Here is a 26,622-nt window from a genome sequence, read left to right on the forward strand (position 1 = left end):
TTTTGTACCTCTGTAGTTTTTCTTAGGTCATGCGCAGTCATTTTAATGTTAAGGAACAAAATATGAGGTAAGCAGTTTCTCATAACCTGCTTCCCAATAATGTTAAGAGCTGAAACCAAGTGACATAAAATAAATGCCTTTTCCTCAAAGTATTGCATTAACAAAGTTAAACTGGTTGAATAACTTTATCCATAATATTATTATTACAAAGTTGGAACAAATGCAGCAAGAATCATAAAGCAAGCCTTTCTACCAATTGAACAGCTTACCAAAGGTGCCTTCGCAAATACAGTGAAAGATCGATAATACAGAAATCTAAATAACGGAATGACCTAAATAACAGGTTTTCCCGAGTTTGAAAAAAAAAAAAATTTTTTCTAGTCGCATTTCCTAAATCACGGTTACCTAAGCAGTTTAATTGCCATCTCAGAGCCTGGCTGCCTTCACGCTAATCCTGCAAGAGCTAGTAAACTAATTTTCCATTTTCTTCAGCAAAATATTTCATTTTGTGATTTGGGATACAGAGATGTGGTGATTTCACTCAACAGAATGCCAAAATGCGATGTCTAATCCTCTTACTTTCTGGGCATAGGAGAGGAATGGAAGAGGGTGAATTTTACATTGTGCGCGCCGCACACCCAAAATGACTTAGAATCTATTCAAGAAGACAAGCAGTTATATAAAAAATGTGCGGTGCACGAATGAACATTGTTTACTTTCCTCCTGGACATATGATTGCCTACTTTTTCATTCACCAAGATCCAACTGTCATTAAGAGGAATTCAATGTCTTCTACCAACGAGCACTCATTTTGCAGCAGTTCAAAACATTTTGTTTAAAACACACTCCTTCAGATGCAGCTTTCCCAGGTCAAAGCAATCTTTGCTAATCAGAATTTTATCTTTTTTTGAAAATCCACAAGTGAAATACCCAGTTGCTTCAAGCACCAGAACCTATCAGGAGTTTTTATAACAAATATGTCAATCTCTTTTCACAAATAGACATTCTCAAAACATTATTAGTCCTTCATAATAGCATAATAGTCTGTGCTTGAAACTTGGGATTCAGATAACCAGTTCCAAGGAGAGAAAGGCCACCCTGCATTAACCCTTTCGCTGCTGTTCAATATCCGAAAACCTTCTCCTCACATGCGGCAAAAATGTTAAAATGCGTTTCCTGGGCCCATGGAGCAGGTACTTCCAGGATGGGTGTGGTACACCCTCCGAAGGGTCGCTAATCCGCGGCCCTATCCTTGACGAGCTCACCCACGCAGGACCGTCTCTTCGACCCGACCAGCCCCAGGGGGGCCTACCTCCCGAAAAGGGACCACTCTGACTGCAATTTGAAAATCAATCACTCAATCCAATCATCAAAAAATGATTGTTTTCATCGCAATCCTGCCAATCAAGCATGTCTTTTTACCGTGTTTCTACGATGAAAAATAACGATTTTGTTAACTTTTCTAGAAACGTGGCTGCGGACAACCGGAAAAATGGCCATTTTAGCGAAGTTAACAAAACCGTTATTTTTCATCGCAGAAACACGGTTCAAAGACGTACTTGATTGCATGATTAGCAGGAGTGCAATGAAAACAATAAGGAAGAAAAAGTACGTCCACAGCAGTCTGCCGTGCGGACGTACTAGGTACGTCCACAGCAGTGAAAGGGTTAAAATCTCAAGTTGGTCGTAAGACTGGTTCAAAATTGTTTACGAAGTTAATGCCAAGTTGTTAAGCAGTTTTGCCAAAATACACTCTTTCTCCACACTTATAAGCTGCAACTACTTATATTAAATTTAAGAGTTAATATTCACAATTTCTTATCACTTATGGTTCTATTTACTGGAAACATCATTAATACGGAATGTGTCTGCCCCCAAGCATGCCGGATTAACCATCTTTAACTGTATAAATCAGAAGATATCATGAAAATCAAACCAGATTAGTGTTTAGGCAAGCCACAAGCTAAGACTTTTTGTATAGACTACGGATGACATCAAATCCTGACATTTCTTATCCTCTGGTGGTCCCACATGAAGTGACAACATTACCAGATGATCTTTCAGTGAAAGAAGACAATGCTGTGGACCATGAAGAACGTTAATGCTCCACAGAATTGTCCAGGAGAACCCTTGAGTCGGAATGGGAGATTGAATTGCATACTTTTGTTTAAAGGCAATGGCCAATAAAAAGTATTTCTCAATTGAATTGCTATACATTAATATACTTCAATGGGCAAAATTTAATATTTGGAGAACCCATTGCAATTCCAAAGGTATCGATAATATATCCAAATTCACTTGAATTTCCTTTTGTGCCGTCATCGGACAACTCTCACTGGCCGAACTGTATGCAAGGAATCGAGGAGTACGGTTACCCTGCAGAATGCAACACTGCATTACAATTATATGCTAACTCACGAATAGCTCCCCGTGGTGACGAAGAACGGGCGCAACACCGAAAAGTTCCTAAATTCACAACGGATTCAAGGATACTTTATTCAGATTGTGCCCACAGTGAGAGTTCCTCTACGCCACACTGCATAGTATCGGGATATCGAAAGGAGCAAAATTCGATATTTGAAAATTTTGAATGCTCGTATCTCTTAAAATTCGTAAATTGAATGTGCGTAGGAAGGGGACTAACTATACGTCCAATTTACGAGCGGTAATGAGTGGGTCACCATGACTCCATAGGAATGAAGCTTATTATATAATGTTGTGTGTAAACTGAATAAAGAACCATAATTGACGCTCTCGGGCACAGTACACAAAAAGAACTTAAACGTGAACATTACCTACCCCACCTACCCACCCTCAGAAGAACGCGTCCTCGAGGGCCCTACTAATCAGCCTACAGGCACAGAAGACGTCTTCCCCCTTCCACACCATTCACCGATGGCCCTCGGAAACAACACCCGAAGATAAGAAGACCGCCACGTGTACTTAAATGCTTTCGTCTCTATGCCCAAATTTTGTTAACCCTGGAAAAAAACCCTTTAATTTCCAACCTTTTTACCTCCTCCTGTTTTTTCCACTCTCCCCTCCTCCCCCCCCCCCCCACGCTTTCCACTTCTACCCATTCCAGCCACCTCCTTGAGGACTTTCCAAACCATTTCTCCTCTCTCAGTTGTACCTTGAAAATGATGTAGTAACATCGAAACTCGAGTCGAAGTAAATTTATTATTGTGGAAAATTGCAAGTCATTGTTTCATTATGAATCAATTCCACTCCATCTCGCACGATTCCTCGAATTTTCTACTTCCACTACCCCCACTGCCTTCGCTTCAACTATTCCCTTCTTCTCTAGTTTGAGCTGGACCAATCACAGCATAAACATGCCCGAGTGCAACAAAATCTCTGGTTCCCGTGGGCCATATTCAACCGCGTGCGAGGCTACGGCACTAATTACGCATTTATGATATGAAATATACATTAAATGATAGATAACATTTTTTCTTAACTTATGATAGGTTAACAACAGAAAAATCTTCTAAAATTAATCAAGATTTTTCCCCTGCCACAGACCGTGGTCTGCAATGCCCAATCAGATGTCCTAGAAACCTTGAAATATTCCTCATCAGCAGATAAATAAAATAATTCCTTTTTATGAAGACTATCCAAGTAGAAATAGTAAGGGAGGTGTAGCCTTGCATTAAAATGCATTTATCCTTGCGCTTTCAAGTCCAACTCGAATTTTTATAAGATCGTGGAAAACATCGAAGGAGTTTGAACTCGTACACGGACAATCCGCAAACACTGATAAACTGCAGCAGGATAATTGGGAGTCTGCTGTACCATAAAATGCATAACCAAAGCATGCCTTTTACTGGTTTGGCCAGCTAATACAATGAGCTCAAAATATTATATCTTTTTTCAATCATAAATGTCTATCCGTCATTTTCTATCACACCCACACACAACAATGATGATCCAAGTAGCACTGTTCCAGATTATAGATGCTAACATTTTGAGACCCCACTGCAGTTTAACACTCCTCCTGTAGTCCTTTAACTCTCTCAATTCCGCATTAACTCTTATATATTAAACCATCATTTGATATGATGCTCCAATTAGCACTGTTCCAGATAAGTACTACTAATATTCTATCAGTACTTCTATAAATGAATGTCAATAACCCATGTATGAATGAAGAGGAGTTTCCAAAATTGTTTGATCAAGGCTTCATCATTACATCATTCAAGTTATTAATTGCTTAGTGGACCTTTTAAGATTCCCTCCATAAAGATTAATTTTAATACAAAACCTGAAGTCTATGAAGAGAATGTGGAGTTAATTTAGCTAAGTTTACATTACACCTAGGAATTAAAATGATTTTGATTAGGAAGAATTAAATTTTGAATAAAACCATTAGATACACATTTTAAATAGATCATTTTTCAGAGGTTTGACATTATAATTGGTCAAGTGGAATGGATAAATATCATCTATCTATCCATTTTATACCTAATTTCTACTCAACCACCACCTCAGAAGCATTTGTCATACTTTGTGATAACAACTGAGCAACTTAAAGAAGAATGGAAGCGAAAGAAAGTTGAAATTCAACTTAAAAATAATTTTCAGGGAAATAATAGCACAACATCAGCCAAATTAACTAATAAAATCTCTGACTCTATGAAAGTTTAAATAAAAATAATTACCTCAACATTTTGATCCTTTCTACCGTATTTGGTCACTCTCTCATCCACAGATAATCTGAGACGAGATCTTTTAGGAGATTGCATAAAATGATTGTCTAGATTTTTCTGAATGTTGTTATGATGGCCATTAGGAACTAGCATTCTTCTAGGAACATCATCCTTTTCACATTCATCCTTCTTCTCATTGGTATCCTGCATATCATCCTTGTCATCTGGTTTCCAGATTGAAAGAGAATTATCAATGGACCAAGCACGATGTATGTTGACACCACTCCTCGTAGACCGCCTGGTTCCAAAGAGTTCACTGTAAATTAAACATATATATCGATTAAAACCATTTTCATAATGCTAGCGACCATTAGCACAATAAAATGACAGTTATCAATATCTCCAGCATTCACTACACCTTAGTATAGATAAGGAAGACAAAGGTGCAAGATCAAGTGCCTCTAGAAGCTCTGTGCTATGCATAATTCCAGTTTCAATCATCTTATATAGGCAAATACCTACACTAAACTGTGTTATAGACGCATCTTCAACTAGACTGCCCACAGATTATTCCTTTTCACCAAGAGATTCTAGAAATATATGGGGCCTGAAGACATTTGCAGGAGAATTTAACTGAAAACATCACCCGCAATAGTACAAGCATCATTCTTCAGCTTCAATTTCCTTACCATTCAAACACTGCACATATCCAAGGTACAACAAATGTCATACCCCAAACCTAGCAACAAAGAACATTAACACCTTTCAAACCATTTGGACAAGAATAAATCAGTACTAAAATCCACTCCAGCCATACTATTTGTGCCAAGCGCCTACACTGACTCTGCTCGCAAGTTTCCTCACATATCTCTTGCACCCAAATGAATGCATCCACTCACGCTAAACTGCTAACTATCCACCAGATGCCCACTCCCTCCCATAATTTCAACCTCCCCTCTTTTCCTCCTCCCCTCCCTGGGACTGGAAGCCCATTCACTTCCACATACAATCTGTCAATCCCTATTGCAACATTGTCTTGCCTACTTGGCCCAACAAATCACTCACTTTGTAACCCACTCAATCAGGAGGAACCATACCAATTTCAAATCTTACACTGAAACTGCTGACAGCAGCTTTGAATTTGTAATTTCAAAAATAAGTGTTTGATACCAGGAGGCTAAAATTTAAAGTATTGGAAAGGTGATTGTGTAAATAAAGCTGTTTGAGCTCAAGTGGCTTACAAAATGCTATTCATAAATTAATTTTGTCCGGAATAAAATTTCATCGTAGTTCATGCATATGTGTGTTCACTTTCAGGGAACGTCCCACAAGGAGGTCGTAAATATCACACCATCTTGGTTTGACAATTTTCTCCAACAGTGTGCGTACATAAACAAGTACTCTTATTCCTTATATCACCTCTGATTCATAAAATGAAAATGCAACAATTACTTCTTGATTGTCGTCAGAGTTTTCCGATCGTTCGTCATACTTCTGCGTATATTAAACTGTCCATATACTCGTATCGTGGTGACAATATATCGTCATGAACATACTTTCGTACTATTATTGTGACCAGTCTACTATCGTAAAATTTCCATTGGCTGCAATCTTATTAATAATTACCAGTAGAAGTGCAGGGAAATGGATATTTTACACTTGAAAAATGTTATTTTCAGATAAGCTAGTTGCACAGTGGAACTCTGGTGATTGACAATAATTTTTCCTTGTGAAAAGATATTCGAGGCATATTTTCACGAAGCCTTCCCATTATGATAGAAAAAAAGTTTACTGTGTTCGTTTGCGACAGTTTATTTTAACGTAACAATGACCATGACCGAATATTTGGCTATCCTACCCAAGCACCCCAATTCCTGCCACTATGCGCTCAACACTCAGAACCAGTGGTGCCCCCTCCAGTATATTTACCTACAACCTCCTTGATGTCCGAGGACAACAAGAACATGTTTCACCCTAACTAACGTTTAAACTAACCGAAATGCTTAAAGAAATTAAAGAAAAAACACAAGTCATCAACACGTCACACAAGCCAATAACACACTGATAGTGATGCCACCTTTGGCAATTGTAATCATAAATAGCAGCGACCATATGCAATCTAACACTACCAGCTCCTTAATTTCACAGGGTCAGACTCATGATGGGTTTATTTGCAAGCTCTTATTGAATGCACATGGTCACCTTCACTGCAGCACATTGTATCAGATGCCATCTGCCAGTCATCATAATAAAAAATGCAGCTTCATTGTAGGTTACGGTTAAAAAACAGACCAGCCCTTGGTCAAACATTTTTCTAAGCCCTCTGTTTACCCAAATGCCAGACTTCAACCGTCCAACTAACCACCACCCAAAGTTAACCCGGGAGAGGGTGCACAACACGAAAAAATTTTCTCTTTCCTTGGAATGATATTGATAATAGGAGAAAAATAGTCAACTGAAGTTTTCTATGCCGGTTATTTGACATTCGGTAACATATTTGATGTTAACTTTACAACTTTAGGTTTCAAGGCATGACATATCTCATTAAACATGCTGAATGTTGCGTTCTACATGCTAAAAGAGAAGAGAAATTAATAGCACTCGTAAGACAAAAGCTCAGGGGAAGTCCTATGTCTCGGTAGAGGAACGTGGAAGGGTGCGTGGAGTGTAGGTGACACCCAAGGACACTTTAACTCATTCCATTCCCAAAGCAGAATAAAAACTTTATGGGATACTGGCAGTACTTTGTAAAAATGTATGAGACTTGAAGGTATAAAAACTAACAACACTGAAGATGCAGCGATGGACATACAATGTGTCAAAGAAGAATCATGGGGCATCATTTACACCCCGTGCACCCTTTCCCACGATAAGAACAAAATTATTTTGTAAAATAACTTTGAAACAAATGCCATTCCTTCTTTGATATCAGTAGGTTTACTTTCATCTACAACAAGGACTTTTCTAATTTGTTAATTGGACGTGTAGGGACTATAATACCAGAGTGATTTTTTAATGAATAAAACTTATATTCGGTTAAATATTTTAACAATTTGCATCCAATGTACACCCATGTCTCGTATAGCGCAATTTCGATTAGCACAATTTCGATATAGCGCAAATTCGTTCCTCGGGGAACCATTGCAACACAGTGTAGCCTAATCAAAAATCTTAAACGCTCTCGTGATAAAACGTGAACTTGCGCTAAGTACACACGAAATTTCTATCATTTTACGCATATTAATATTATTGCTTGCCTCAAATCTTCTTTTTTGTTTATATATTAATCGAAATCCATTGCTGTGCACTGGCCAAAAGTATTACTCGTCATTGGATCCAGATAGCCGGCCTACCGAAGTAATTTATCTTGTCTCCTTAACAGAATGAGTTTATTTAGATCATTAATTAAGCGTGAGGCTAGTGGAAATGAGTTTTTTTTAAGCAATACTGGTTGAGGTTGAGACGTAATTTTTGCCGTCATAGGTTATCGGGCGATTGACTTCCAGGTGGAGGGTCTACGCTAAAGCCTTCAAGGTCATCGGTATTCACGGGGGAGAAATGGAGTGGTGGCCGAGTTGCGCATGAATAGCATCAACATACAAGAGGGTCCGCTATAGAGTCTCAAACACAATAGCTTCGTTCCCTCCCCGCAGTCATAGGCCCTCTGCGTCTCAAGAATTCAGTTCAGCAGAAGAAGGTGATTTCAATAGAGCTATGCGCAGTAAAAACCAAGAGAAAATGGCAAAAAATAGGAATACGGGTAGAAAAATCAAGAATTTATCAAGAAAAACCATAAACCTTGAAGAGAAATTGATATGGGTCAATTGCTTTGAAAATGGAGAACGTCAAAGCGATATTGCGCGGAAGTTTAAGCGCACGATGCCTTATTCTGAATAAAGACGAAGTTAAAACATCAGTGACCTCAGCCGCACCAACTTCAACCAAGCGGTCTACATATACGGAAAGTTCATCGTGAATCAGTACAAAAAGACGAGAGTGGTAATTGCTCCGAGACATTTAGTGAAAGCTCCGGTTGGTTCCAGAATTTAAACAGCAAGCAGGTATTTTCAGTGCGGCGATATCAGGTGAATCTGCAAGTGTTGATAGCGCAGTCACCGCAACATTTTCTGATGAACTCCAAGCTGTGATTGAAAGTGGCTCCTTTCCCCCTCAACCAGTTTTTAGTGTTGACGAGACGATATTATTTTGGAAAAGAATGCAATCTCGTTCATTCATTTTCAGGGAAGGAAAACCTGGGTCAGGTTTCAAGGCATTTAAAGGCTGTTTCACGTAGCTGCTAATGACTCGGAGGACTTCAAATTAAAATGATTTATCATTCATAAACTCCGCTAGCTATGAAATGACATTCAAAGTAGCATTTTCCTGTCATTTCGATGAGCGACAAAAGGGCCTGAGTGACATAATAGTTGTTTTTAGACTAGTTTGAAAAATTGTCAACTGCCGGCAACGCATTACGATCCCCTGAGATAGCAGATGTTAGCCTACCCGCACGACAGGAGGGAATTTCAAAAGCACGTAAGAATTTATTTTAACGTGAATTAAAGTCTTTGAATGAGTGTATACTATCTTTAAAGATGTTTTAAACTATAAACATTTATATAAATAATGTTTTCTAAGGCTTTTTATGGGAATATCGATGTTTTAGAGGAAATTCAATACCCAAGACCTATGCTACCAGGAACTCATCCCTATCTTCCCAATGTTAAAACACTCTCGTATAACGCAAATTCGTATAGTGCAAAGACCCCAAGGAACGCATCCCTTGCGCTATACGAGACATGGGTGTAATCTTATCAAGTACTTCTCTTTCTTTCCATGCCTGTTTTGTGTCAGGATAAATCCATTATGTATCATAGTCTGGCATTTTGACTCATCTGCTCTGCAACACGTCGGGAGCATTTGTGATTGGAAGTATATAATTTTGAAGACAGCAAAAGCATATTATCAGTAAAACTATATATTAGACCACTAAACCTTAACAACAAATAAATACGAAAAGCTTTAAATAGTTTAAGTTTCATGTACCTAAAACCCAGATTTATTTCCAATCATGTGACTATTACTTCTTTAAAGGTGTATTAAATCCTGAATAAATATGACCCCACATGAGTGGTTAAGTTAGTAGAGACGATAACTTAACTCATACAATCACTTTAACTCATACCAGAGTTTGGTACAAGAGAAAAAAAAAAACAAAAATCTAAAGCCATGCGAATATGTCCCAGTCTCCCTAACTCTCAAGGGGCATCACATGTTAGATGCCAAATGAGCTAAGAGGTCGTCGATGTCAAGTCAGACTTGTGACTCAGGATATAATACATGAAAGAAGCTGAGAGGTCTTCTCATTGCCATTCCCTTCAACTCAAAGGAGAACCAGCACAACCAATTGCAACATTGGTGGATGAAGCAGAGAGAGAGGGGTGATTATAGAAATTTTAATATGCATACGGATGCAAGGGTTAGCCAGGGGAGGCTACAACTGTCAATTTATCAGATACCAGCTTTACTAGAGGAGCTATCACAAAAAAAATGAACAGTTTCACTAAGGTGGCATGGAAGGGGGGGAGAGAGAGAATGCAGGAACTTCTCCCCAGGACATAATAAAACTGCACACCAAATTACAACCAACATTTTTTTAAAAACATGTATATTGTTACGTAGCTAACACAGGAACGTAGTAATCATTGGAGGCTTAGATTGCTGTCCATACATTTTGAATGCTTGGTCACACTGGTTGCACAATGATGTTAATAAGGTACAAAAATTATGGGTTTTGTGCATTTGACTTTGTCAAATGTCTACAAAAACCACTGAATATTTAATATCAATTGGTGTGAGTACTGATGATGATATCCATTTCATCAGAAGAGAGAGTGTTAGTACTTCCAATAATATGTGAAGAAGAATATCAGAGTGCAAGGAATATTCTCGCTACACATAGGAACATGAAAGATAACAAGTAAATGAAGCATAAAAATTATGTTAAAATCATAAAGGGAATAGAAATGTAAATCCAAAGGCCGCTGTCTGCGGAAAATGTTAATTACCGTATAAGCGTGTGTAAGAGGCGCACCCCCATTTTGAGCATCGGAGCTATGAAGAAAAAATTTTTGCGGCATTTTTTTAATACTATCGCGCGGTGTTGTAGACGTACGCCTGGAATTTCGACAGTTATCGATCTTTCCTCTTTCAATATTAATCGAAAGAGGAAATTTTGATAATTGCGGCGGTAATAGCGGAACAAGAGGGAGTAGAAAGAGTTCGGATCCTCTCTTTGCATACGCCGTTGCTCTACGACACTTGTCCTATTCTTGAACAATTTTGTTTAAATGCTCTCGCAGGAGTATTGCAATAGAATTGCAGCCGTGGAAAATTTCAAGGCAAAACACGACAGGCACATAGCATGAACCTTCCCAAGAGCTTGGACAACAATCGGGGTAATCTCATCGCCGTAGGATAATAACCACGTCGTAGATTTAACGGAACCACACTCGGCCCTCACTCAGCCAATGCCTCTGCCGTTTTTTTTTTCCTTTCTGAGACCCCACAGGAAAATAGGAAAACATCAAGTTACAGGGGAACAATGGAAACGTGTTTCATCCCTACCCCGTCTCACCATCTGGCCTTGATCGATCTCCCAGTTTCTGGAGGCCAAATGCTAGGTGAGTCATCTACTGAGCCCGAAGATATCTCAATAGCTTTCAATAATTGTATGACACGCACGAGGTTTAAAAAAAGAAAGAGATCTAACGCGACGCATATCTGTCAGAATTTAAGTTTTTTAAGCTCTAATTGTTTGACACAAAGATTTATAGTTACAACAAGGCTACTAATATTCAAAATAGTCCAAACAGGACAATTTCGGAAGAAACAAGCGTAGCATAAGCGCATTCAAACAAGACGAGATGGACTGAAAACTTTAGGCAACGCAAACTGCGTATATCACATTGCTGCGCCCTCGCCCCTTCGCTTTGAAGGCAACGACATCACATGCAAGATCGGACGTGTTCTTCCCGTGCTCCTTCGCTTGCCTTCGCTCATAGCCTCGTAGCTTGAAATACGGAGGGGAGGGAGCGCGCTCCTTCCCCTCCGTATTTCGTTGCTTGCTTCGAAGACGGAGGGATCGCGCTCCTTCCCCTGGACCTCTCCTTCCGCGCTCTTCACTTATAAGCATTTCTGATTCCTTCCATCCACAATTTAGTCCAACAATGAACACACTCGTTCGAATTTTTTAAAGCGCAGGTTTTGACACCCATATAATTTTCAGTTGCATTCATCCTCATATTAGCGTCTGAAGATGATTTTTGGAAAATCAGGTCCTCAGCGTAATGGATATTACTCGGCAAGACAGATATTGACTATTAACCAGGTATGTCCTTCAAAAATACGCTTTTATCTACGTTTGATAAGCGATTACTATATGCAGTATAAATGCCGCGGGATGCCCACTCGTGGCAGTAAATTTAGCGCGCCCTCCGGAGCGAAAAACCCCGCGCGATCTTTTCCATGTTCACCTCTGGGGTACCGACGTGACGGCGCGATGCTTACAAGAAAAGCAAACAGGAGCATCTTAAAAATACGTCACTAAGGGAGAAACTCCCCTGCCTGCCGCTTGTTTTTGACCTAGGATTACAGATGACTCACACTGAAAACCAAGGCCACTCAGTTCCCCTTAGACTTGCGACCAGTGAAGGGGAGGGGGAAAGATAAGAAGTTTGTGTAAGAGGCGCACCCTCATTTTCGGCTGCAATTTCTGGGAAAAAAGGTGCGCCTCTTACACGCGCTTATACGGTAGAATTTAAAAGAAAGGATAGATAGCAGAAGTATGCAACATTGATTACTTCTGCAATTTAATGAATGTATCAACAAAATCTTCTTGTATTTTCAATAAATCAATTAATATTAATCAAAATTTATCCAATTACCAAATGTAAACAGAAGCTGTTACATTAAGGGCTTCTCCTGGGCTGTGGCGGATACAGATGGGGGCATGCGCCCGTAGTAGTCTCTTGTAACCCGTATTGCCAAAAATTGCAGAATCACAATTTCTACTTTTTTATGTCGTAAGATGGCATTGTCTTGCATTTTTACATAATCACTTTAGTTAAAACCTTCTTAAACTTTGCATGTACTTGATTATTTATCATTGTTAAAAATTTCACAGTAAATTTGCGTCACGGCTGTATGTGAAATAAGTAACTCAAGGTATCTTTTGTGCCCCTCCCCCTTGAGTTTTTTCTGTATCCGCTAATGCTCCCGGACCTCACCACAATTTACCTAACCAACATATAAGGTCTTCAACAACTGGCTGGCTTTTTAACGGCCGTATGTTCAAATTACTTTGCACAAGTATAAAAAATATAACCTCATAGGTTTATGGATCGGATCCCTCTTTCAAATGCTATATTCAACTCAATTGGTACACAAGTACTGACAAAAAAAATTCATCCAAGCAATGCTAAGGAAACACTAACCTGCAGTTTTTTACGCCATTCATCTTGAGAAAACCGTCAACATTCGGCCCTTTGCTTATTAGTTTGTCCAGAGAAACAAAGTTTTTCTCATTCCCAGCAAATTTGGCATGGGATTCAGTTTTTAGGTGTTTCCCCAAGTCTGAGTAGTCTCCCCGACAAATCTCACAATATCCAGCTGCTCCAGCGGCTGGCCGCAATCCCTCCTTCGGAGGCCTCCCTGGCCTTCCTTTGCGGGTCATCCTAAAAGATACACAGTTCACGTACCTCCCTAGTATTAAAGTAGAAACAACAGAGGTTGACAACTTAAGCTGCACAACAATCATGCCTCCATACATGCACCCAAACAAGCTGCTTTAACAGCAAAAACTGTCAAAAATTCACAAACAAGGGTTCAAAAGAAAAACACAGAGTGATGTAGGTATCATCCCCTCAAATACTTGAACGAATGATAAAAATAAAAAGCACATACTCGTAAATAATGAAATATAAAATAAAGTCACAACAAACTATAACAGGCACTAAAACTACTTCAAATTACTTTGAATTATTCAAGAATTTATTAATCATTTCCTTTACCCCTGCTGAAAAATTAAGGGTAAAAGAATAACTGCCACCAATATTACTTAAACCTTAACCAGAAAAACAATGGAAGCGGTTTCTATTACTCTATTCTAAAAGAAAAAAATTATCATATGTAGCCATTGCATGTTCTCTTACCCACCAAAAAGCGTACACTACCATGTTAGAGAAAGACAAACTGAAACTAAAGAACCAAGTAGTATGAGTAATTTTAACAAAAATAGAAGGTACAGAAATGTCACCAGGATCTAAATATTGATGAAGTTACCAAGATTTACAGTCAGTTGAAAAAAGAATTTAAATATGCCACTGACAACCACGACATGGAATTTAATCTGATACAGCAATTGCTAAGTTATCATAAAAATGCCAAGATTAAAACTTATACTTTCCTAGACTAGGAAACAACAAAATATACTTTTTGGAAATTTGGTGAATGTAAGCCATGTTATTGCATACATTATAGTAAATCGTAAGTACACCATAGACATACACTGTAAAAGGAGTAGGCTTCAAATCCTGATTCAAGAATTCATCTCGGTGATCATTTATAGAAGAAGATAGATATCATGTAATTTATTAAAATTAGAGATGGGTCGAATAGCAGATTTCTCAAATTCGAATATCGAATTCGAATATTAAATCATTGCTCGAATATTCGAATACCTCGAATACTAAACGATGAATGCTGGAATGTTTGACCCGGTTGCATATGCAGCAGGCAACACAAGATTTTGGGGAGTAATTTTGATTTCCTTTAAAGGATTCGAACAGGAATTTAGCTGATTTATGGCATATTTTAATTTTATGGAGACAATTAGGCATATAATTAATTCAACTAACATCGCTTCACCCCCACTACTGCTGCCAAGTGCTAGCTGACAATCTGAGGCATTTTGCAAAATACAAGCTCTTCTCCACCAGATTTTCATTAATTATTTTCAGTCCATCTTTGGGAGTTCTCACGAGATAAGAAGATGAATTGGAATTGCCATCATGGAGAAACCAAATATCCTGAGAAAATATCCCCTCATCTGGGACTGTAACAATAAAGAGTTATAGCACCACTCATAAATTGTAACTTGATACATGATTTCAGAAAAAAATACCGCATCAACTTCCGAGAAGCTCTGCTGCTCATATCGAGTCTTGCCAGAATGCCAAGTCTCCGCCCTATTTTGACATTTATTTCCTCACGTAAAATGCTTAAATAAAATCAGAAATGTGTCACGTTTGGTCTTGTTCTTTTTTAAATTACGCGCATGTTACTAATATTTCAATCCAACAAAGGTGTAATATCAATTGCCGAAAGTCATTGTTAGACACCTTTTGGGCTAATAGGTGATTCATGCAGCAGTTGACCTCCAGAAACTGGAAACTTAGAAGCAGGCAGGCTGAAAAAGTTCAGTGGGTGAGAAAAGGGGGGGGGGGGGGTGCAAAACAGATTTCTTTTGTTCTCGAGTAACTTGATATTTTTTTCGACGCTAAGGTCTTCATAATATGACCCTGCGCGAGCTGGGACCTTTTTTTTTATTTCAAAGAAGAGGAAAGCCTCAGAGGGGGGGCTAGTGCTGAATGGAGGGGGATAGCGGATCTTGGGAAACGCGCTAATGTAACTATCCCACGGTACTCATGCAGCATTTGACCTCCGGAAATGGGGATCTTCGAAGCAGGTCAGGTCAGGGCAGAAAAAGGTCAGTGGGTTAGAAAAGGGGGGCGTGAGACACGTCTTTACAGTCCTCGTTTAACTTGATATTTTTTTCGAAGCTAAGGTCTTCGTAATACGATCCCTGCGCGAGCGAGGACCTTTTTGTTTGATTTCGGAGAAGAGGAAAGCGTCAGAGTGGGTGAGGCGAGTGCTGAATGGAGGGGGATAGTAGATTGTGGGAAATGCGCCAATGCACTATCCCACGGCACTGAGTTTCTCCCTATGATAGTTTCATCTCCTGGAAAACTATTCAAACTAAGTGCCTGTGCTTTTTAGCCATAAATGACACATGACAAACACTTCCTCTCATTTATACGAAACCTGCGCGAGCTGGGGGCTTTTGTTTGATTTCGAAGAGGAGAAAAGCGTCGGAGGAGGGGCCGAGGGCTGATGGATGGAATGGGAAGCGGATTTTGGGAATTGTGCTACGTAGTTACCATCCCACGGCACTGAGGTTTCCCTGGTGGGGGAAACCGGGGATTTTTGGATTTTTTCACCCGGATCAATTTAGGTTCCCCATGTCGAACTCTTTTAGAGTTCTCAACATTTTTCCAAGTCAACTACCAACGACGTGTGTGCAACAGCATACGACGCGAATTTCAAAATATTCGAGGTGGTACTTTTCGCATAACTATTCGAGACCTCAAATATCGAATACTTTCTAGCCTTCGAGTATTCGCGGATACTGTTCGCACATCTCTAATTAAAATAATTACTATAGCCAATTAATTAGAAATTATCTTCCCATCCAATAGTATTATTTTATAAGTACATGCATGCAAAAATATTATCCAGACTTAACAAAATATATCAACTGCATTTCCAAATAGTTTTTAAATGATTACCTAACAAGTTTTTACTGACAAAGATACACAATGGAGATAGTGATGTCAGTAACTGCTGTTCTCCAGATTCTGAGGCTCATGCCAAATGAGAGCAGTGGTCTTAGAGCAAGCATACATAGCTGACCTATTCGCGGAATGGTGTGCCAAGTGCAAGAGTTCCCAGCCCACCATTACCCAGTAGTGTAGCTACGCATACAAATTAATACCCAAATATATAATTACAGTGAGACCATCAATTCATAAAACTTTTCACCTTTCACAAATTTTCCCTATAAATAAACTATTTTTTCTGTCCCAAAAGCTTTTACACCTTGAGCACGATGGTGTCATGGTACACATTTCCTATGACAACACCGGTGTTTTTTCCAGTTAGGTAATACAGATTCATGTCACATATAGATCGTTATAATGAATCTAAAACGAATTTCACTATATTTTGAAGCAATTTGGTCAAAGTGACAACTTCAGACATAGTTAATGCCAAAGATATCACTCCCAGTAAATCCATAATCACGGGATCTTTTTCCCTGCCCTTCGAAGGGACAGCTGCAGTGTTCGCTCCACTGATGGCGACAAAAATTACTGCTTCCATGATGGAAAATGATTTCGAGAAGAGGGAAGAACGAAGGATGGGCTTTCCATCCCTTTTTACATCACTCACCATGTCCTTCTTTCCATAACTGAAACCAAAGCTAGCACCATCCATCAATATATCAGAACACACAGCCTCTAAATGCCGTTTTACACGGTACACGGAATTGCGCAGGTTAGAGCTGCATTAATTTCTAAAATGGTGTGGAATTGCACGAATGCATGAACGAAATTAGAACAGGGGCTAACTGCACAATTCCGTGTACCATGTAAAACGGCCTTAACAGTGGTTGTAATGCCAGGCTTGGCGTTCAATTGAATGACATAGGTAAATATGGAAAGTGACAGAATAAGCAATGGAAAAAGGGATGATGATGGGAATGACAGAGTGATTAAAAAAATGAAGGGTCGAGCAACGACTCTTTTGACTGCTGAAAACATATCACTAGAGCTTTCACTCTGAGGGACAGAAAAAATGACTGATTCAACCTTCACCATTCACACAAGAAATACCCTGGGACTAAGCCGCTTCGTGGCCAGTCTCTATGACCAGCGTGGTGGTTAGCATGTTAAATTTTAAATCAATGGGAAGTTGTATTGGTAATACATCTTTCTTTAATTTATTCAACAATTTTTTTAAGCCTATGACTACTGGGCTTAAAAAATTCAATTCATAAATCTTTTCACCTTTCACAAATTTTCCCTATAAATAAACTATTTTTTCTGTCCCAAAAGCTTTTACACCTTGAGCACGATGGTGAGCGTGGAGGTGATGCTGAGAACGGTGTTAGAGGGTAGAATGTTAGGGAAAAGAGGGAGGGGAAGGAAAAGAATAGGATTTTTAGGTAGATTGAAAGGGAGTAGGCCTTACAGTGAATTGAAGAAGGCAGCGCTATAAGGAAAGGTAGGCTCCCAGATCACTTCTTTAGTACTCCATGGAAAACTACATTAATCAGTAGAATACTATAATAATAATATGACAACTAAGTATTGCAAAAAAATTAAAGGCATATTTTAGCAAAATCTGTCAAATCATCGCCTCAGCATATAAATTTTAGTTCACCCATGCCTTTGAGGTCCACTGTATCTCAAGGAATTGAAGAAGTGGCAGTGGAAGCTAGCCATGTTGTTCACAATTATTTCCCAGAAAATGATATGCATAAATATATGACACAATAGAAATCACATACAGTAGACTCCTATACAGTAATCCTTTCCAAAGTCAGTTTCTACACATGAACTGTAAAATAACAGAGGAAGTGTTTCCCCTGACGCGATGGTGGGTGGGAGAATTTTTTCTCTGTGGAAAACCATCTTATTACATTGTATTTAGATATCCCCGAGCCCATTTGACGACATGGGGATGGCTATCATCGATGTCGATTCAACGATCTGGTACAGTAGACTCTCATTATTACGAATTTCAAGGAACCGAAAAACCGGAGATTCATATTAATGAAGGTCATATGAACGTTTCTTTTAGGAATCTTTACTTCTTAAAGCTATTCAAGGCATCAAGAAGTGTGGCTATCCTGCAGGATGCAAAACTGCATTACAATAGTGCATGAACTCACTATTGTGATGAACTGATCTAGCTGGGTGTGCGGCACAGCCGGAGCCTAAAAATATCACTGTCCACGGGAAGGAAGAAGGGGTGAAACGCTGAACAGTTCCCGACGCCACATCAGATTAAGTGATGCTTCGTTCAGATTATGCCCAAGTGCAAGTTTCTTTACGCCACACCGCGTCGCATCGGCCAAATCGAAAGGTTTCCAGGGACCGGAAAACCGGAGATTCATAATAACAAAGGAAGGTTGTATGAACGTTTCTTTTAGGAATCTTTACCTCTTAAAGCTATTCAGGGCATTTGAAATTTTGGGCACGCAGGAACTTTTCCAATTTTTGTACCTCTGAAAGGTCGTAAATCTTGTATTCATAAGAAGAGGACTTAATTTACGTCCAATTTACAAGCGGTAATGAGTGGGTCGCCATGATTCCACAGGAATGAAGCTAATCATATCATGTTTCGTGCATACTGAAGTATCTACTACTGAAGAAAGAAGCATAATTGATACTTTTGCGCACACTGTACTAGAAGACCTTAAACGTAGCATAGTGTATATCCACCTAAATGCAGTTGCTTATGCATGGAACTTCGCTATAAAGTTCCTTTTGTGGCCGGCAGGACCAGGATTGATGTTCATAATTTCGTAATAACGTTTTGTTTGCCATGTATTGGATTGGTTTCGCTGGGACCAAAAATTTGCTTCGTAATAACAAGAACTTTGTACTAAGGTTGTTTGTAATAACAAGAGTCCACTGTAACAGCTTTGCAATACCTACTTCTTTTCTCTGGAGTATATCTCTGATGAAATTTCAATGAAAGCAAAGAATTGCATTATGTGTGGGTGGGGGTAGGTTGCATTGAGGCGATGACAATGAGAGTGGAACCAAACACCCTCGTAAGGGAACACTCTCCCAAAAGAGCTGTTCACACAAGTGGATTCTACTAGGTTAAATGAGGGTTTCTGAACCTAAGCATGACTGAATGGCATGCACAGCTACCAAAGAATTTCTCTGCATTTTCATAAAACTCCTAAATTTCACAATGAGCATAGCTATGGTTGACATCAACACATAGAAATATTAATTTCATGGCATATTGGTGAATGAAAAGTGAAAATATTCTTGAAAATGAAAAGTGAATTTGAAGAACCTGATCTCACTTACTCCGATGAGGAAGATAGGGCAAGCACAACCAAGCCTTCTAGGGATTCAAAGTTGTTTTGAATTCAATGAGACACAAGAGATGGATTATCCTGTACATGATTCTTATATCTACATTATAGATTACAGTATACAAAGTAAACTCTGATAACATGACATGTAAATCCAATCTCTTAAAGAGCCAAATAGACTTAAGCATCACTACCTACTTCCTGCCATCGATAGCTACTATAACCCAGTATGTTCCAACAAAATTAACCATCATATTTATTTGTGTAGAAATTATTTGTGGAACCTGCCATTGTCTTTCCTTTTTCAATTCATCATGAAGGAGTTCCATCATGTTTCGCCTGACACGATTGAAATTAACCATCAGTTAATACTCTTCAAGCTAGAGAATCGCTTATGTCCATGACACTCTTCTTACTAATACCACCATGCCTGCAACTGAAATCTATCCACAGTCACACAGGAGAATCTATTGAATATGCATCTCCTTAAAATACAAGTTTAACACATTGCTTTTGGTTGGGACCTTAGAAGAGCTATGCACGTTCACAAATTCACACACTCAGTTCTTGGCACATGACAGTTGGTGCGGTCATAAAGGGAAGTACTTTCACAAAGCAATGAATCCCAAGTAAAAAATACCTCAAACTTAATTGTAACCAGAAACTGTCACTTTTACTCAGTTACTCCTCATTTGTGTTCAGCAGAATGAATCAAGAAAAGTCTACCTGTTGGGGAACTTAATGAAGGCCCAAACAATCCCTTTATTTCATTCTTGGAAATTCATTTGGATTACACAGAGAGATACACATGAAAATATTGACAATACTTCCATCTCCACTGGGAGAATGTATGCAGCCAAAGAGATTCCCACCCACAAAAAGATTAAATAGATTGAAAATTTAAAGACCTTGCTTACAGGCTTTTCTAAGCTACATATGTACAATTCACACGATATTTCACCCCGTTTATTCACTCACATTACCTTATTTTTGTACTGAATACATGGACTGATTATAGATGTTACCAAACAGTTGTGCAGAAAATAACTTCTACTCAGTTAGGAAGTAAGTCAAGTTCCAGAATGCAATTTAAATACCTTTTGTTTATAATTTGCAATACTATACAACATGCATATCCGGTTGGATATAAGTCTCAGATAAAGAGTGAGTTTTACTCCCAATTACGCAACTGAACACCACTCAAATAATTTATTGTGCAAATGGTGAATCGCTAGACTCAAGGTACACGCAAGAGAATATACATCAACTCAAAGCAGAGACTGCATCAATGCTCCCACATTTAATTGGCAATGCAGCTTGTGAAAGTTTATTCAAATTTAACACTTGATGGAAGAAAACATACATGAAACTACGCATGATAAATGTATATTCAGTGGTAATTCCAAAAATTCAAATGGCCAGGATGCCATTATCTAGAAAAGTATAACAGATACTTCTGAAAAATTATTCTGGCTACCATTGATACACCTCATTTTTGAGGTCAACAGACAAATATTTCATCCATTTAGGAATTAATTCATAAACTACCTGCCATTTTCACATCACACTCATATTTTGAATCTTTAGGGCGATCTCCACTATTTCCTAAAATCAACAGTTGCCACCTTGCAGACACAAATTATCCCTTTCTGTTGCTTCTGCTATTGCTGTTCAAGGGTAGCAGTAGGTACCACGACAACAAAGCTATCAATTGAGCGGTCTCTTTGTGTACTGCGTAATACTGACAGCATATTACATAACTCTGGCACCACAGCCACTGGCTCGTATGTTTCCAAAACAAGCCAAAATCATGAGTTAGCTCAAGCATGATTACAATTTACGAAGACATTCTTCTTACTTTTAACACTGTTCTACTTACATTCATGCATAATAAAATATGGATGATTTACCTTTTTGGTTCCTCTTTGCTAGGTGACCCAGTACTGCTGGAGGACTCATCTTTCCTGTCCTCAGGCTCTTTTTCTTGAGGCTCGGGAAGTTTCTTGCTAACTGATGGTTTGGAGACACTGAAAGGGCAACCCCCAGTAGGGCAGTCTAGGTTAATTTCAGGCCACTCTTGGAGCTCTTTAAAAGATGGACGACTCTCTCTGTTTAAGGAAAAGATTACGTGAGCTTTCCATACACAAAAAATCAAAACAAACTATCATCTTCAATTATACATACACGTCAAGGGTCTCAAGCTTCACAAAGGGAGTCCTCAACTCTTTGAATTTATTTGAGGGCCTGCCAGGCCTTCCTCGGTTTTCAGGACGCCTCAGAAGTAAACTTCCCTGAATCTTTTTAATCCATTTGAAGACCTAAAGAAGCAAAAGTACAAGGAATTGGCAGCACTTTTAAATACGAAGGTTCAAAGCGATCAAAGATCAAAGAATTTAAAAGAAACAGACATACGTTCTCAACAGGCCAAATTGGAATCTTCCAAGACCTTGCGTTTTCCAAAGGATCAATAGTTGTTTGCTGCTTCTGCTGTCTGGCACTGACGAGCATTGCCTCAGCCCTTGTTTTCTGAGACAGAAAATTTTTTTATGGTTACTTATAACACTAGAACACTGAGAGTTGTTTTAGACTTAATGTAGTGAATTTCTAGCATACTTATAAATTAAAAGTTACAGACAGTTATAAATGCAAATTATGTGAAATTAAGAATTTCCAAAAGTATGATAGAACTCATACATATTAACAAAGCATGATTCAGATGATCGTAGATACAAAAATCAAAATATATACAGGTCCATCAAGAAGGCCAACAATAATCCTCACATTACCACATCTATTTCTTGTACAATTTATAGATATATACCCTTTGTATAAAATTGAAGGCTTCAATTTCACATTCATAAATAAATTAATAACTTCTTGGAAAATAAAATTCACGCATTTTCATTGATTCAAGTAAAGTCTGCAATTATTCATTCAGTACATGGTACAATGCATTTAAAGTTAAAGAAACTGGTGCAGTAGATTTTTACTAGTCTCTCAATAAAGCCGTGACAGGTATCTTGCGCGTGGGTCACCTTGTGGAAAAGGGTAGCCTTAGATGTCCAACCCAATAGAACTATACATGTATAGAAAACTTTGCAATACCCAGATTCATAGACCTTGCTATATTTCTAACATGACCACAGTGGAGCAAACTTACATTACTATAGATAATTATGATCATTCTATTTACTTTAGCATACATCTGCCGTTTGATGTCATTAATAACTGACCAGGGTAACTTGTGATAAGAAGTGTTGCTTAGGAAGTCTGATTCATTCTCACAAATTTTATCAACAATTAATCATACAAAATAATATCCCATGAACATTAAGGTCCGAATTTCTAAATGAATGTGTTAATAATCTAGGTATTTATGCACTTTCCGGGCACCCGACTTTTTGCGATTTTTTGTGGCGGAAAAGCCGGCAAATTACCTAAAAAGCGAAAAAATCGGAGAAAAAAAACTCCATATAAAGAGGTCATTTGGGTACTCAAAATGTTTTTAATATTATAGCAAACACAGTTGTGCAAATATTTTTTAAATCAAATGTAAAATAAGCTCATTATCACGCATTACAAACTGGAACTACTTTCTGGTTATGCACTGCGCGTAGCGATTCTTGGCTAAATCAGTGTGCGGTCGACGGACCATGGGGGTGGGTTGGGTAGTGCACGGCGGCTTCTTTCTTATTTATGTGTAGACTATCTCCGACAGACGGGTTAATGGTGGCATTAGCAAAATTATGTGGACTGGTCGAAATGTCAAGAATCGGTATTACTTTACAAGAGGTACAATCCGGACTTCGCCTTCAAACCTTCACTTTCCTATAGTATTTTTGCCTCCTGATTAACGTGGTGACATTGATTCCTGGCGCAAACACCTCCCACCCTACCAACTGGACCAGCTCGAGGGATATTTTTTTCTAGTTGACCAGCCCGTACATGTGCCCGGAAAGTGATTTACCCACTTCTACCTCCCCTTTGTTATGCATTGGACCAGCTCGAGGGATAGGTAACAATACAATAGGAAAGTGAAGGTTTGATGGCAAAATCCGGATTGTACCTCTTGTAAAATTTTACCCAAGAATCTACACACAAGTCCGAAATACAGTGATTCCTATGTGAAAACCTTGCCCTGACCCAACCCAAACCCACCTCGGCTTATTCGCATTTCGCGGTGTACGCGAGGAATCGCTGCGTGCGGTGCAGTACCAGAAAGTAGTTCCAGCTTGTAATTCGTAATAATGAGCTTATTTTACATTCGATTTGAAAAATATTTGCACGACTGTGTTTGCTTTAATATTACAAACATTTTGAGTACTCAAATGACCACTTTATACGGAATTTTTTTTCTCCGATTTTTTCGCTTTTTAGGTAATTTGCCGGCTTTTCCGCCACAAAAAATTATCATTTTCGTAAACAGGACACTGTAATGAATGTATTGGACGAAAAAAAATTGCAAAAAGACAGGTGCCCGGAAAGTGCATAATTACCATAATCTATTTTTAGGAAAAAATAAAATGACTCCACAACAAATCTTCTTGAGATTCAGTTACACATTTCAAAATTGATATTGCATAGCAACCAAGATATTCATTTACTAAATTTAAATATGAACTAATAATTCTGGCACCTCTTCCAGGCATAAGACCATTATTCTTAATTTTCCCCATTTCCTCACACAAAAAAATTGCTTAAGTTTGCACATATATCCAATTTGGTCATTTGAGAATGATCCTTATTCCATTTCGACATTGAGGTTAGTGAAATATTATGACTAGGGCGAGCAAGAGCTAGGAACTACTGTAGAGAAAATCAGATAGATTCAGTCATTTCTTACTTCATGAAAATTCTCTCATTGCTGTTGAATGAAACAGCAAAGTTCTTATAGCCCTATAACTTACAGCAAAAAATACCACCATCATGACTTAATTAACGTAATTAGAGCATGAATTTTCTTGCATAATAGTTATACTCTAAGACCGCCATTGTACCTCTCCTTATTCATAGCAATACACCCATTCGCAACAAACGTACTTCTAACGTCCTGCTCAACACAAGCTTAGTAGGTTAATTCTGAATTATCACTTACCACTCGCCTCTTCCCCACTGCCTCCCTTGGGGAATCGACGGTAGCAGGAGACTCGGATCCTGTTCCTCCCGCTGGAGTAGACAGTGAAGAAAATCTCGGAGTAAGGCTACCGCATCCACTTTGAGGTCCATTAATTCCACTGCCGCCAGCCCCACTACAACCAGCACCTTTTCCGTCTTGTGTCCACTCGGGGCGATCACTCACAACAATATCCACCTCCTTCACGAGGAAAACCTCTATCCCCTAGAAGCATGCATAAATTATTATTAATGATAAACGCTGTGATTTATAGTCTCCAGATAACGTAAGTATTACATTGAACGAAATAAAAAATATTTCCACCAAGATCTCAATTAACTAAAATGAGAAACGGGAACTTTCTAAGCGATGGTAATTGAACGATGGTAATCCAAAATGGTAAAAATGAGAGGAAAGATGCCACTACTCAGCAACGGGGAAATCAACCGGAATTCGTTATTTCACAGCACCTCATACAATGTTTTGATAAATAATTGCATGCAAGTCCCCGGGTTATTTACCTCCGTAAAAAAAATCAAAGAATGAAAATAGACCCGATACACTTCACGTTGATAATTATATTCGACAGGTGCCTTAAATTTTGAAATCCCATTTTCGTATCACAACTTTTGTTTGTACACAGACCGACAAAGACAATAAATTAAATTCTGACACAAAATGGCTCATTCTATTAGGGGGGTTATCAGCCCAAACAAAAGAGGGCAGTGTTGTCGGACGTAGCTTAACAAATGGCGACGTAACGCTAACTGCTATCAGGACTTGATCACTCAAACCGCAATTCCAACCGTAATTGCAGTTAAAATGGACTAACAATATTACAAATGAAATAATCACAACAAGAATATACCTAATCTTTGGGAAAACAAGTAATTAATTCCTTAGTCTCATAATTCACAGCCTGCTAATAGTCGCGAATTCCCAAGTACACACCTGGCACTGTACAGCTGAGCAACTGCTCATATAAATTGAGACCTCAAACTTAACCACAGTTAAAATTAGTGAGTTAAATGAAAGACTAACCGCTCCAAGAGATTTTAAATTTCCTTCCAACCTCGAAGATAATACATGGTTCTTAACATCCAAATAGAATTTCTTTCCAACTAAAGGCTTAGATCCTCTTCTAAGTATGCAATGACCTAAAAGGTAATAACACGGTAAATTTAAATATATGGCCAACACTGCATGACCACAAGTACAACAACTACTATTGCAAAGAGGGCTTAACGCCTGCAACTCAGTAGCCCATTATAGGTTAGTTTTCATGTGATTCTTAGGTATTACACATTAAGAACTAAATATTAAAGGAAATCTCACCTGTTGTACTAGGTCTGCTTTGCCCAGCTTCACTATCTCGCACTTTCGACTTCAGCTTTCCTTTCTTAGAGGGTGATACCATGCCTTCATTTGTTCTTAAAATCAATCTATTATACCAAATTCCACCTTACAAAACATTCTGAAGTCTTCAGCAGCAACATACCACTCACTACATAATGTTCTCAACACTGTTCTACCTAACTGTCACCAATTTTGAAACGAATGTTATGGCTTCCATGACACTGTTGTGATATGACCTCACACGTTAACAAGAAACATACCCATAACTACAGATTCTACAAGATTGAAATTATTGGATAAAACAACACTGATACTAGCTAGAAGCACTACACTATCTTCTTAACTTCACAAATCACAACTAACACTTGCAAATAACCGCGAAACGAGTTGATGCACCTCAGTCCGCCACGATTCCGTACAGGCTACGCAGCTGCCCCCACGCGTTGAAATCTGAACTACTGATTTCATCGTTGACTATTTAAAATGTAAACAAAACTTTGTATTAGATATCAAATTTGAGTTTGTATTGCTGCTTATCTTTACTTGCA

General features: G+C 38.6%; 1 protein-coding gene across 5 annotated transcripts in view; it reads right to left on the reverse strand.

Annotated features, from left to right (window-relative positions):
• LOC124158470 overlaps positions 1 to 26,522 on the reverse strand; it is a 33,613-nt gene extending 7,091 nt beyond the window's left edge. The window contains exons 1-8 of one of the 5 annotated variants that reach the window (XM_046533585.1): positions 26,054 to 26,522; positions 25,760 to 25,875; positions 24,701 to 24,943; positions 22,018 to 22,131; positions 21,790 to 21,923; positions 21,516 to 21,632; positions 13,145 to 13,384; positions 4,662 to 4,965 (exon numbers count right to left, since the gene is read on the reverse strand). In XM_046533585.1, coding sequence (XP_046389541.1) covers positions 4,662 to 4,965; positions 13,145 to 13,384; positions 21,516 to 21,632; positions 21,790 to 21,923; positions 22,018 to 22,131; positions 24,701 to 24,943; positions 25,760 to 25,875; positions 26,054 to 26,135 — 1,350 coding nt within the window. In that variant the 5' untranslated portion in view covers positions 26,136 to 26,522. Of the gene's footprint in view, positions 1 to 4,661; positions 4,966 to 13,144; positions 13,413 to 21,515; positions 21,714 to 21,789; positions 21,924 to 22,017; positions 22,132 to 24,700; positions 24,944 to 25,759; positions 25,876 to 26,053 lie in introns of those variants that run through there. The other 4 variants (XM_046533584.1, XM_046533586.1, XM_046533588.1 and 1 more) reach the window with 4 other exon arrangements.
• Between the last annotated feature and the right edge of the window lie 100 nt (positions 26,523 to 26,622).

The sequence above is a fragment of the Ischnura elegans genome, chromosome 5 (genome assembly GCF_921293095.1).
Source record: "Ischnura elegans chromosome 5, ioIscEleg1.1, whole genome shotgun sequence".
Classification (NCBI taxonomy): Eukaryota; Metazoa; Arthropoda; class Insecta; order Odonata; family Coenagrionidae; genus Ischnura; species Ischnura elegans.